Genomic DNA, 14,082 nt, shown 5'->3' on the forward strand with positions numbered 1-14,082 from the left:
GGAACCATGGGACGTCCCAAAGCAGTCCCTGGGGTGGGAACAGCAGAAAAACTCCATTCAGGTCGGAAGAATCACCACTGCCGCCTGCAAGATCCTTCCGCCTAAACTGGCAACTGTCGACACCAGGTTGCCGCCAAGCAAAGTTGTAATGGGGATGCCCCATGGAGTACCGCCCAGGAGGCGCCCATTGTTCGGGGCAGAGTGAGTCTTAACACCAAGAGGAATCACTCTGGTCTTGACCCGGTGAGCCTCCTGAATGTCAGGTCTGATCCAGAGAACAATCGTAACCTTGGAGGCCGGCAGGCCTCTTGGCGTACCGTCTGGAATGACAAAAGACAGTCCGTATTCCTAAAGAAGGCGGTCCTAGACAAATAGATCCTCACCGCCATGACCAGGTCTAGCCTGTTCAGCGAATGCCCCAGAGAATCGATCAGAGCAGGACAAAAGGTGGGAAGGACGGTTTTATGCAAGTAAAAGGAGGACACCAACCTGGGAAGAAAAGGTGACGAAGGCCGTAAAACTACCTTATCCCGGTGAAGAACCAAGAAATGGGGCGACAGGAGAGCCACCAACTCCGAGGCGCGCCTAATGGGGGTGATGGGCCCCAGAAACACCACCTTGCGGGACAGAACAGACAGTGAGGCCTCATGGGGAGGTTCAAAGGGGGAACCTCACTGAGCCTCCAGAAACAAGATTGAGGTCCCTGGGATCCGCGGGAGTCTGGTACGGGAGAGCCGCATGCGCCACACCTTGGAGAAAAAGGTCTGATCTGAGAACGGGACGTATATAAATCTTTGTACCGTGATAGCCAGTAGCTAAGGACCTCTGAAAGGGACTTCAGAAAAAGGATGGAAAGGGTTGCATCTGACCCTTCAGAGAACTAAGGGCAAGACCGGCATCAAGTTCTGTCTAGAGAAAACGGCCAAAATGGAAGGTTTCAACTGCAAAGCTGTTAACTTGAGCCACCAAGAATTCTGTGGCAGATGGGTCCCTGGTACAGAAGATCTGACCAGACTGGGGGCCTCCAGTGGGAGTTCGCGAGGAGATGGGCGATCTCAGCGAACCAGACCCTTCTGGGCCAATGTGGTGCGGTCAGAATGACCGGCACCCCCTCCGCCTTGATCTCCAACAGCCTGGTAAGAAAGGGAAGGGAGGAACAGAAAGGGAAGTACAAATTGCGACCCAGGAATGGTCAAAGTATCGGTATCCACAACAAGAGGATCGCGGACTTGGAAACAAACGGTGGAACCTTCCTAAACAGGAGATCCGTGTCCAGAGTTCCTCATCCAAGGCAAATTTGAAGGAAGAACTCCTGAATCAGGGACCCCTGTCCTGCCGCAAGACCGTCGCGGCAGAGAAACCACTGCGGCCTAGTAAACCACGCCGGGGATAAGCACTGCAGATAGTGCAGAGACAGTCGCCTCTGCCCAGAGGAGGATAATAGATACCTCCGCCATTGCCAAGAGACTGATTCCCTCCCTGGCGGATGACGTAAGTCACAGCTGAGGCATTGGACGTCTGGATTCTGACTGGCAGAACTCTGAGAAGCCTTTCCCAGAGACTCAGGGATAGAAGAAAGGCCCCTATCTCAAGGGTATCGAACGGCGGAGAGGACTCTTGCTCTGACCAACGCCCCCTTCAATGACGGATGGCGAGAAAATGAACCCCAGCCAGGAAGGCTGGTGACAGTCGTCACCACCTGCCTTGGGAGGACCGGACCTGGGGAATGAGAGGGGATGACAGCTACCAGTTGAGAGGCTATTAGAATCGGTCGGACTGGAGGATCCAGAGACAGTACAGACGTGTCCCACTGAGGAAGGATGGCCTGCTGAATTGGTCTCACGTGGAACAGCGCAAAAGAGAACGCTTACGGAGCTGTCACCATGCATCACAGAAACGTCGTAGCTGAACGGAAGGAAGGCAGCCGAGGGCCCTGCAGAGAGCGAGCTCCGTGTGGAGAATTGCCTGCTTCTCGCGAGGATAAACCCCCGGCGGTGTCGAAGAACATGCCTAAGAGTACGAGACGCTGACTCGGAACGAGACAAGACTTTGTTCTGTTGGCCAGTCACCAGAAACGGGACAGGGAGACGAGGACGATGGTCAGACTCTTCTGGGCCTGAGGCTTGATGAGGATGACAACAAGGTATGGAATGAGCACTAGGCCCCTGATACTCAAGGAAAAACAGGACATGGAGCAAGGCTTCTTGAATATCCATGGAGCACAGGAATTCCTGTGGATCCATGGAAGCCAGGACTGAACAGAGGAACTTCATCTTGAAATGCCGCAGGCGGAACCTTCTGTTCACTAACTTCAGAGACAGAATGGGTCGAACAGCGCAGCTCTTCTTCGGCACTACAAGCAGGTTTGAATAGAAACCTGAGAAGCGTACCAGCTGTAGGACGGAAACAATAACCTCCAAACAAACAAAGAAGGAAATGGACGCAAAGAAATCTGGGATCAGAGGAGGATTTTCAGAGGGCGGGATTCGAAGAAGCAATTCCAGGCCGCGAAGCGAACCGTATCCTGTATCCGGAGGATACCACCTCCCTGATCTAAGCGTCCTCCACCGAAGCCAACCAAACATCCCTGAAGAAGACAGGGGATGCCTGCCCAAACTGTAAGAAACGCTGGGCCGTTAGCACGAATTATGCCGAGGAAGATCTGCCAGGTCTAGGCCTGGTGGACCAACCATGGGAGTTGCGGGAACGCCGGGAAGGGATAGGCGTAAAGCCTTTTCTCTAGCCAGACGAAATCGCAGTGTGTGTTAGCTAGAAGAATCTTCCGACGCCGCAAAACAGCGAAAGGACAAAGGGAACTCGTGCCTCCCGTGGCGTCATTAATACTTTGTTCCAGCATGTAGCCAAAGAGACAGGCCCCCTGGAAGGGGAGGCCGGTAAGGGACTTCTTGAAGACAAGTCCACCTGCTGCGTCGGATGGCCACCATATTGCTGGACGCATGAACTGCACAAGCCGCGCATCTAGGGAGGCAGATACCAAATATTTACCTGCATAGGAAATTTGGTCTGTCAGGCCAGCTAGCTCCCCCGGAGGAGCTCCAGCCGGGGTGCTCTTACAAGGCTGTTTGGTCCATCTATCTATGGTCCCTGAGACCCAGGTAGAGGCAATAGCCGAGGTACAAAGTAGAAGCAGCCGTTTCAAAGGCTGATTTATCCAGCGGATCTAAAATTATATCCTTTGAACTCATGCCGAGTTGGTAGACAGTCTGGGAAGTGAAAGTGACGAGTCCAGAATTGCCGAGGAATCAGTCCAGTTAGCGATGAGCTCAGGAGAGAAGGAATATAGGATGCCGAGATGCTTCCCTGTCTGACAGCATCTGGTATGGCTCGCATTTCCCCTGGCAAGTACTACTACAAATTCAGTGTGTGGGGCAAAGACCTTGGAAGGTGGTTTGACCGTCTAAACGAAAACCGCCTGTTCTGCGGGTTCCGTAGAGGTATCCATGATGCTTAGGGTCTGGTTGATCGCATCTGAAACTTCCTCTGCAAACATGACCGAGGAAGCCCGTCTCCCTCTCTCTCTCGAGAGAGAGGAGGATCAGGAAGAGGGATCTCACAGGTCCAGACCAGAGGGCAAGATGGAGCAGGAAAGAAAGGTGTCAGACGTCCATGGGGCTGATGGTGGACGTCCTGGTCTCCTCCAACCGACAGGCTCTGGAGGGCGAGTGGGTGGGGAATGGAGCTGGGACCGAACCTCTAAGCACGCTTGTGTGCTAGGATCATGGTCCTACTGTCGGATCTATGAGGATACGGGGTGGCAGTACATGGCGTACTCATAGTCCATAATGTGGGTGCTCTTGTAGCCTGAGTTGAACAGGGCTGGACAGAGAATCCTGTGACCCACTAGAAATTGCGGTCGGGCACGGACACCAAGTACGTGACATCCTGGTGAGGTCCGCCCCAGACTGAGACAAAGGGAAAAGCCCACCCAGGGATAGCCATGGATCTCGGTCTCACCCGGGGTAGGGACTCCTGGACAGGGAGTTGCTGCAGATGACAAGAGGAAGCAGGAGGACGGGAACGCTCTCCTTATAGGATAGGACTGGGAGCAGACCCACTAACTGATGCCCGAAGGTTAGGGGAACAGGAGAGGGGAGTAATAGACTGCATAGCAGAGCTACTCACAAAAATAGTAGAGTCCTGTAGACTGCTCCCAGCTGTAGCTGCGACCGGCAACATGGCACAGGTCCAGGGCACCAGCGATGAGACGGCAACCTAAGGAGGCTGCAGGGGACCCCGCCGGAGAAAGCGTGTGCTGGACTCGGCTGCAGTCTGGATGAACTGCCGATGGTGACCGCTGAAAGGGCACTGGAGCGTGCGCCCTGCTGCGATGTGGCGCCAAGCAGCGGCAAAGAAGTCATGGGCCCAGGTGTACCAAGATGGCGCCGGTGGGCGGGGAGTAAAGAGATTGTCGGGCGGGAGAAAGCCCGCCCGAAAAAAGCGGAAGTGAAGGAGCGCGGTACCGGAAGTAGGCCCCGGCAGAAGCCGGGACCTAAATTAGAGGCCGGCGCCGCCGGAAAAGAGACCGCGGTCCCGGAGCAGAGCGCCGCAGAGCAGCACGGCCGCCTGCCAGGGCCACCAGAGGGACCGAAATTGCCAGGGTCGCGGCGCCGAAGTAGGCCCCGGCCGAAGCCGGGGCCTAAATTAGGTCTGTGCCGCCGGATAGAGGAGACGCCGCCTCGCAGCGCCAAGCCCGTAGGAAGTAAGTAGCGCGGCAGCCTGCCAAGGCCGCCGCGCAGGCACAGGATACATTGCAGCCGCAGGGGAAGCGGTGCCCCTGTAAGAGGTGACATAGCGGCCGCCGAAAAGAGCGGCCGCAGGATTAGCTAAGGGGGGAAGTGCGGCGGCACCACCGCGCAAGATAAGCTCATCTAGGGGCCCCTGGGATCCCTATTAAAATAAGGTCAGCGCCGCCATAAAGGGTCGTGCAGCGCGCCTTAGGAACCTCTACTCCCCCACACTGAGGGTGGGCAGGGAAAGGTCTGGGGGATATAGGGAAAATACTCACCTAGTCTGCTACTAACCTGAGGGGAAGAGACGTCCACGGAGCTGTGATGGACGTCCTCGTCTCCTCCAACCGACAGGCTCTGGTGGGCGAGTGGGTGGGGGACGGAGCCAGGACCGGACTTCTAAGCACGCTTGTGTGCTAGGCTCTTGGTCCTGGAGAGGGATCTATGAGGATACGGGGTGGCAGTACACACCGTACTCATAGTCCGCATTGTGGGAATACAGGTGTGACTGTTCACCCTGTATCCCTCCGGAGAAACCTGAAAAGAAACGACGCACATTGAGGTAGATAAGGGTCTAATGAAAGACCCGTGTCCACCTCCTAGTGACACTAAGCTAAACTGAATATCCTGCTTCCTGTCGGTGGGGTGTACACTGCAGAGGAGGAGCTAACTTTTATTTGCATAGTGTCAGCCTCCTAGTGGCAGCAGCATACACCCATGGTTCCTGTGTCCCCCAATGAAAGGCGATAGAGAAAACGGGGTGACAGGTTCCCTTTAAGTCTCCTGACTTAAGCAGCTCTGCTATATAGCTACAGTGAAGTCTCCTATCTTACTAAGCTCTGCTACATCATTAGTGATGTCTCCTGACCTACCCATCTCCGCTACATCTCTACAGCGAAGTCCCCTACCCTGCTAATCTCTGCTACAACCCTACAGCGAAGTCCCCTACCCTGCTAATCTCTGCTACAACCCTACAGCGAAGTCCCCTACCCTGCTAATCTCTGCTACATCTCTACAGTGAAGTCTCTTGACCTACCCATCTCCGCTACATCTCTACAGCGAAGTCCCCTACCCTGCTAATCTCTGCTACAACCCTACAGCGAAGTCTCCTAACCTGCTAATCTCCGCTACATCTCTGCAGTGAAGTCTCTTGACCTACCCAGCTGTGCTACAACCCTACAGCGAAGTCTCCTGGCCTTCGCAGCTCTGCTATGTTGCTACAGTGAAGTCTCCTACATCTCTACAGTGAAGTCTCCTACCTGGCTAATCTCCGCTACAACCCTACAGTGAAGTCCCCTACCCTGGCTAATCTCCGCTACAACCCTACAGTGAAGTCTCCTACCCTGCTAATCTCTGCTACATCTCTACAGCGAAGTCTCCTACCCTGCTAATCTCCGCTACAACCCTACAGCGAAGTCTCCTACCCTGCTAATCTCTGCTACAACCCTACAACGAAGTCCCCTACCCTCCTAATCTCTGCTACAACCCTACAACGAAGTCCCCTACCCTGCTAATCTCTGCTACAACCCTACAACGAAGTCCCCTACCCTGCTAATCTCTGCTACATCTCTACAGCGAAGTCCCCTACCCTGCTAATCTCTGCTACAACCCTACAACGAAGTCCCCTACCCTGCTAATCTCTGCTACAACCCTACAGCGAAGTCCCCTACCCTGCTAATCTCTGCTACATCTCTACAGCGAAGTCTCCTAACCTGCTAATCTCTGCTACATCTATACAGCGAAGTCTCCTACCCTGCTAATCTCCGCTACATCTCTGCAGTGAAGTCTCTTGACCTACCCATCTCCGCTACATCTCTACAGCGAAGTCCCCTACCCTGCTAATCTCTGCTACAACCCTACAGCGAAGTCTCCTAACCTGCTAATCTCCGCTACATCTCTGCAGTGAAGTCTCTTGACCTACCCAGCTGTGCTACAACCCTACAGCGAAGTCTCCTGGCCTTCGCAGCTCTGCTATGTTGCTACAGTGAAGTCTCCTACATCTCTACAGTGAAGTCTCCTACCTGGCTAATCTCCGCTACAACCCTACAGTGAAGTCCCCTACCCTGGCTAATCTCCGCTACAACCCTACAGTGAAGTCTCCTACCCTGGCTAATCTCCGCTACAACCCTACAGTGAAGTCTCCTACCCTGCTAATCTCTGCTACATCTCTACAGCGAAGTCTCCTACCCTGCTAATCTCTGCTACATCTCTACAGTGAAGTCTCCTACCCTGCTAATCTCCGCTACAACCCTACAGTGAAGTCTCCTACCCTGCTAATCTCTGCTACAACCCTACAGTGAAGTCTCCTACCCTGCTAATCTCTGCTACATCTCTACAGTGAAGTCCCCTACCCTGCTAATCTCTGCTACATCTCTACAGTGAAGTCCCCTACCCTGCTAATCTCTGCTACAACCCTACAGCGAAGTCTCCTACCCTGCTAATCTCCGCTACAACCCTACAGCAAAGTCTCCTGACCTTCGCAGCTCTGCTATGTTGCTACAGTGAAGTCTCCTACCCTGCTAATCTCTGCTACATCTCTACAGTGAAGTCTCCTACCCTGCTAATCTCTGCTACATCTCTACAGTGAAGTCTCCTGACCTACCCATCTCCGCTACAACCCTACAGCGAAGTCTCCTACCCTGCTAATCTCTGCAGTAAAGTCCCCTGACCTACCCAGCTGTGCTACATCTCTGCAGTGTAATCTCCTGACCTTCGCAGCTCTGCTATGTTGCTACAGTGAAGTCTTCCATCCTACTAAGCTCTTCTGCATCACTACAGTGAGATCTCCTAATCTACTGAACTCTGCTACATTGCCATTTTCTGACCTGCCCAACATTACTACATCCCTACAGTGAGGTCTTGTAGCACACTAAGCTCTGCTACATTGCTGGTCAGTACTACTCCGGACCTGCCCATCCCTGCTATATCAGCACAGCGAGTCTCCGGACCTACTCCATTCTGCTACACTGCCGTTCAGTGACATATTCCGCCCTGCTACACCACCGAGTCTTCTCTGCTGTGCACTCGGCTCTGCGTCGCCGGTCTCACTTTGTTGGGCCTCTGATGTCACATTTCCACTGCCGTCCAGTCACTACAGCTTCCTATGCTTCCAGCTATGAGCCTCATCTGGCCCCAAAGCCAAGGATCCACCTCACCAGGTGAGACACAGCAATAACCAGTCTGCAGCCATCGCCCCCTAGTGGCGGCCGAAGGGAACCACATCTTATGTAGCTATAATCATGGAGGCGAGACATCCGCTCCTAGAAGGAAGCATGTCTAACGGCCGGTCACATCACGGAGCAGAGGTAGATCAATGAAACGGTGGAAGGGCCTCCTACCTTGTGCCATGGTGGACATTACGAGGGATGGGGTTGAGGACACCACGGTGGTGACGGCGATGCTTCCTGCGGACACCGCTGTGGAGGTGCCACCGCTGCTGCTGGTGGTGAGAGCCGAGTAATGGGCCGCAGTGGCCACCACGGCCGGCTTCTGCGTGGTGGAGGTAATGACGGAGGTGGGGACCAGCTTTGTGACCGCTGCGTAGTTGTGAGACTTGGATAAAATGTTCGGGACAAACGTGGAGCTGGGGGAGGTTGTAACAATGATCACCTGTCATGGAGGGAGAGAAGAACGGTCAGAAAAGCAAGAAGCGTCAGCGCCAAGATCTCTGCTTGCTGTCAAACCATAGGTCCATTACGATTGGATCCAGTGCAGAGGAAGCATCTCTCACAAGGTCTGATCGTTTGTTACACTGTATCAGTCTGATCCGTTACCGGACAATGTTGAGGTCCCAGTCAGGGAGGGTCTTAGCAACAAATGGGGTCTATTCACTGCCACGCAACAGAATGCAGATTTAACCCCCTGGGAAAATTGGCCATTTTTTTTTTCTTTTTCCCTTTCAAGAGCCATAATATTTTTTCCCCCCATCACTACTGCAAGGACTTGTTTTCTGTGGGACGAGAGTTGTCGTTTTAAATAACACCACTTCATTGTACCAAAATATATTAAAAAAAAAAATATATATATATATATATATATATATATATATATATATATATATATATATATATATATATATATATATATATATATATATATATATATATATATATATACTTCAGATCTCAGCGTTCACATCTCACCGCTGCCCTCTCCTGTTGCGGTGTCGTGATACATGCAATTGGGGGGGAAATACATCAAGGGTCTCTTTCTTTTCGCGTATCTTTAGGTTCTCTTTTCAGCCAGAAAAAAAAAAAACCCACAAAAACAAAGTGCCTGGTCCATTAAGGACCCTTAGAAACTGTGCCTAGCATGCATTACAAGGCATTTTGTGGAAAGGACCGGTGCGGTGGGCGACACTCACCTTCTGCGTGGACGTATTGGTGGTCTGGGTGGCAGGTTTGGAGAATGTGATTTTCACCGGGGACATGTGCGGAGGTAAGGAGTTAGCGATGCTCTGCATGATGCTCATTTTCGGGCTGCCGGTGACTGGCACGGTGATGGTTTTCGAGACCGGCGTCGCAGGTTTGGGGACATCTTTTAGGACCACCGGCGAGGAGCTGCTGGAGTTGGTTCGCCGTCGCTTGCGTGGCTTCTCGTCGTCGTCCGAACAGTTGACGCCTGTTGAGAGATTCAGGAAGGACGCAATGCAACGGTGTAGCAATTATAGCTGCTTGAATGGTGGGGGTGGGGGGGGTCTCACTGTTGGGACCCTCAAAAACACCGGGATGGGGGGAGTTCAGCACATGTGCGGGGCTTCATCAGTCTGACAGACCTTGAATACTGCACTGACGTTGATGAAAAAGGGTCTGGTGATGGGTGGGCCACTCGGAGGTTGGACCCCCATCGATCTAGCAAGTACAGAAGGTGACTGATTAATCAGTGTGGGGACCAATAAGGTTCTCAGTGGCCAGACCCCCCACTAATAATCCAGCAATTATCACCTATCCGGGGCTAAGCAGTAAGTCAGGGTACATTATAACCAAACACCCCATCAAAGGGGGCTGTACAAGACACGGCTACTTTCTTCTCCAAACAGCTCCACTCTTGTCCCCAGGCCGTGCCTGGTACTGCAGCTATGTGAAGCCCACCCCACAGACAGCAGCGATGCCGTGTGCAGAAGGAAGCAGCAGGTTTGCCCCTAAAGTTACAGGTCTCTCACTTTTCACGTAGACGGTGCTGCCGCTGGGCAGGACGACCACATTGGATGCAGGACTAGCGGGTCGGGGCGACTTGACGGTGGCGACGCTCCCACTGGGGACCGGCGTGGATGTCGGGGTGGACGTTGTACTGGTGTAGGAGTAGCACACGACCACTAGAGAAGAAGACATGGAGGTCAGGATACAACACATGTGGTGTCACCCCATGATGTACAACTACAGGGGGGGGGGGGTCACAGGTAAGAGAGGGAGCCCCCCAAACCCGTCCAGCACCCACCTTCCTTGTTCCCAGTCTCGGCCGGGTCAGGCAGGGAGGAGTTGTGCTGTCCTGCGGAGTTGGCGATGGCGTTGGCGGCAGCCGTGAACGCCGTCTGTGGGACCAGACGAGGCATGAGTGGGATTAACCGCCGGCCTTCGATCGACCACTCGGAAGAACTGTTCGGACCGGACATACTGAAGAAAGAAAAACAAGAGCGGGGCATAAAGAACAACTCTTATCGCCTGCAAAAAGAAAGAAACCTTAGCCTGCGTTTTCCTCCAGAGCTGCATTCGTAATTCTGCTACTGACTCATCTTTTTTTTTCCCAGTAGATCAAACTGTCAGTCAGAATAAATCAGCGCCTAATTCTATACTTAAGTCGATGAAGAATTTCTCCAAAATCTTCCCAGGTAAAGAGCAAGGAGGCCTACTCACTTGTGAGCGATGGTAGTGAGGCGCTCATCGTTCACCGCTCTGCGGACTTCTGCCCGATGCCGCTCCGTGGAAATGCTACAGATAAATAACAAGATCGTTCATATAATGGTCAATGAAAGTGATATTTAATGTCAGGACGACCCCTTTAAGGATTGCTCTCTGTTTGTAACATCGCATTATGACGTCTTCTCTCCACCAGGGGGCAGCACTTTACATGGAAGGAAACATTGCTCCCTCCGTACAGAGGAAAAACCAATCACTCACCTCAACACTTTAGAAAGTTCCCCAAGAAGGTCCTTCTTCTCCTTACTGAGGTCGCCCTGCGCGCGGAGGGCACTGATGACACCCGCATAGGCCTCCAGCTCTGACGGTAAAAGGAGAAAATGAAAACCATCAACAGAAGGAACTCAGGATCGAGTCACAGAGGTTGTGCTGAAATGTCACTCCGGAGCTGCATTTACAATTCTGCTCATCAGCGCCAAAGACTAAATATTTCCCAGAATCTCCAGGATTTGACGCTGAACAGAAGCAGAGAATGCTGGGAGATTTCAGCTCTGCTCTCTGCACCGTCCCTGACAATCACTACAATCAGCGTCTCCCCCGCCGGAAACTGCTGAGAAACGGATGAAATAACGATGGACAAGAAGAGACGCTGCAGGCGAGAGCGGCCCCGGATTATCAGATATATTAGGAACATGGCGACAATGGATGCCTGGAGTCTGAACGACGGAGTCCTGGATTCTCAGTCAGTCCCATTGCCCCTGGTGTATACAATTCAGCCCCTTGTCCTCCAGTGTGTAACCTCCGACCCTCACCCCTGGTATATAACCTCCGGCCCCCCGCCATGCCGTCTCCCATTACTACCATGTGACAGAGCGGCCGGCGGTGCAGAGCTCCTGATACCAGCGCGGTCCTGTAATAGGAGCCACCGGGGGAACAAGTCCGTCCATGACATTTCTTCCCCCATCTCCTGTGAGTGATATTATTGAGAAGTGGAAGGAACCGCAGCAACTCAGCAACAAAGTGGAGACCCCGTAATGTTACAGAGCGAGGGGCAGAGGGCATAAAAGACCACCGCTCTGCTGACCCCATAACTGCAGAGTCCAGACCTCCTCTGGTATCAGCACAAACACTGCGCCCCACCGGGATCTCCATGGCCGAGCAGCTGCGTGCAGCCGTACATCACCAAGCACAATGCCGAGCGTCGGATGCAGCAGTGTAAAGCCGCCACCACTGGACTCTGGAGGAGACGTGTTCTGTGCAGTGATGGATCGCACTGCTCTATGTGCGTCTGATGGAGGAGGCTGGGTTTTGTGATTCCAGGAGGACGTTACCCCCTGACTGCATTGTGCCCCCTGTACAGATGGTGGAGGGGGATGATAATGCTATGGGCTGTTATCAGGGGGCGGCCTTGGACCCTCAGCTCCAGTGATCGGAAATCTTAATCATTAGCATAAGACATGGTGGATATATTTGTGGGAACAGTTTGGGGTCCGCCCTTCTCTGTCCCCCATGACTGTGCCCAGAGCACCAGCTCCATACAGACAGAGGGGGAGACCATGAGCGGCCGCACAGAGCCCGGACCTCAGCCCCACCTAGACCGGAGACTGTGAGCCCGGACCCCCAACATCAGGGTCTGACCCCACAAATGATCTTCTGGATGAAGGATGCAGATGGGCGACTTCATCTTAATGTCTATGGCTGAAAGATGGGAATTCAGAAAAGCTCCTGTAGGCGGGATGTGGAGGAGGGGGGGGGGCACATACTTTTCTCCATACATAGAGGACTATTGCATGCCCCTATACACTCCCTTCCCCTTCATGAAAATTATCCGACACAAAGCAAATTCCAGCAACCATAAAAAAAATGAGTGAAAAAAAAAAACAAGGGGTGAGTTGTAAATTGATTGCAATCCACAGTGGCTGATAACAGCGAGCAGCAGCCCGCCCGGCAGACAGGAGGAACCACCAGTGGATACAATGTATCGGACCCGGCTGCGCACGCGCGCCCTCTGCTGGAGCAGCGCCGCACTGCAGACAGGAGGAACCACCAGTGGATATAATGTATCGGACCCGGCTGCGCACGCGCGCCCTCTGCTGGAGCAGCGCCGCACTGCAGATGAAATGTTTACAATCTCACAGGCAGCGCGCTGACGTCAGAAGGGGGCGTGTCCCATACAATTCACACACAAAAGCAAGACGCGCATGCGCAGTAACAGACAGAGAGAAATAACGGAATAACGGAGGGAAAACGTACCGAGTTTTCGGAGGATCCTTTTACATTCATCGCGGCTGAAGTCCAGGAGAGTGGGCCACACCACTGGCATCCTGTCCTCCTGCAGTCACAGAGCCCTGCCGGGGAGAACACTAGAAGGCATCACTCCCTGCAGCTCCTCACGAGCAGTGAGGGCCTCCGCTTAATCCGAGCACTGCGGCCTTTCCTCCAGCTGTATAATGAACGGCACACGGAGCGCTCCGGCCAGCACAGATCCGGTGGGTTTGACTGCGGCTCCCGCTGTCAAGATGGCGCGCCGGTGGCACTGCGCATGCGCGGAGAACGCCGGGAATTGTAGTCTTCGTACCCGATTGGCTGATTTCGACGATGACGTAAACATATCATAAACAAAGGAGGAATCGGCGCCGGATGAGCTTCCTACGGCGGGCGAGAGGGGACAAACAGCAGGAGGAGAACAGCGCCGCCTGGCGGGATGTGACAGCCCTGGAGGACCGAACAGTAAACAATGAGTGATGACCTTAACCCCTTAGTGACTGAGCCAACGTTAATGACCAGGTCACAGGTTACAATTCTGACCGCTGTCACTTTAAGGGAAAATAACTCTGGAACGCTATCCCGCTGATTCCGAGGCTGATATATTGTTTGTCGTGACGTCGGTGACAGTTCTCAGATGTGACTTGTGTTTATTTGTGAAAATATTAAAACTTTTAATTTTTATGCCCTGGAGTCACAGAGATATGTCACACAAAATAGTTAATAAATAACATTTCCCACACGTCTACTTTACAACAGCACAATTCCGGAAACTATTTTTTTTTGTTAGGAAATTATAAGGGTTAAAAGTCGACCAGCGATTTCTCATTTTTCTAAAAAAAAATCTTACAAAATCAGGGTCCACCTCACATGTGAGGTCACTTTGAGGGGTCGTTATGACAGAAATAATGACCCAATAATGACACCATTCTAAAAACTGCCCCCCTCAAGGTGCCCAACCCACATTCAAGAAGCTTATTAACCCTTCAGGTGCTTCACAGGAATTAACGGAACGTGGAAGGAAAAACGGACCCCAAAATGTGTTGTGCAATTTCTACTGAATACACGTTTGGAGACCCCTGATGTGCCTAAACAGTGGAAACTCCCCACAAGTGACACCATTTTGGAAACTAGACCCCCCCAAGGGTATTATCCAGGGGTATAGTGAACATTTTGAACCCCCAGGTATGACACAGAATTTGATAAAATTAGGT

General features: G+C 52.7%; 1 protein-coding gene across 3 annotated transcripts in view; it reads right to left on the minus strand.

Annotated features, from left to right (window-relative positions):
- EMSY (EMSY transcriptional repressor, BRCA2 interacting) overlaps positions 1 to 13,382 on the minus strand; it is a 69,628-nt gene extending 56,246 nt beyond the window's left edge. The window contains exons 1-7 of one of the 3 annotated variants that reach the window (XM_069759382.1): positions 12,857 to 13,382; positions 10,865 to 10,964; positions 10,601 to 10,675; positions 10,185 to 10,360; positions 9,910 to 10,062; positions 9,112 to 9,368; positions 8,087 to 8,357 (exon numbers count right to left, since the gene is read on the minus strand). In XM_069759382.1, the coding sequence (XP_069615483.1) occupies positions 8,087 to 8,357; positions 9,112 to 9,368; positions 9,910 to 10,062; positions 10,185 to 10,360; positions 10,601 to 10,675; positions 10,865 to 10,964; positions 12,857 to 12,926 (1,102 nt within the window). In that variant the 5' untranslated portion in view covers positions 12,927 to 13,382. The remainder of the gene's footprint in view (positions 1 to 8,086; positions 8,358 to 9,111; positions 9,369 to 9,909; positions 10,063 to 10,184; positions 10,361 to 10,600; positions 10,676 to 10,864; positions 10,965 to 12,856) is intronic. The other 2 variants (XM_069759383.1, XM_069759384.1) reach the window with 2 other exon arrangements.
- Positions 13,383 to 14,082: the final 700 nt, after the last annotated feature.

Source organism: Ranitomeya imitator, chromosome 3, assembly GCF_032444005.1.
Source record: "Ranitomeya imitator isolate aRanImi1 chromosome 3, aRanImi1.pri, whole genome shotgun sequence".
NCBI lineage: Eukaryota > Metazoa > Chordata > Amphibia > Anura > Dendrobatidae > Ranitomeya > Ranitomeya imitator.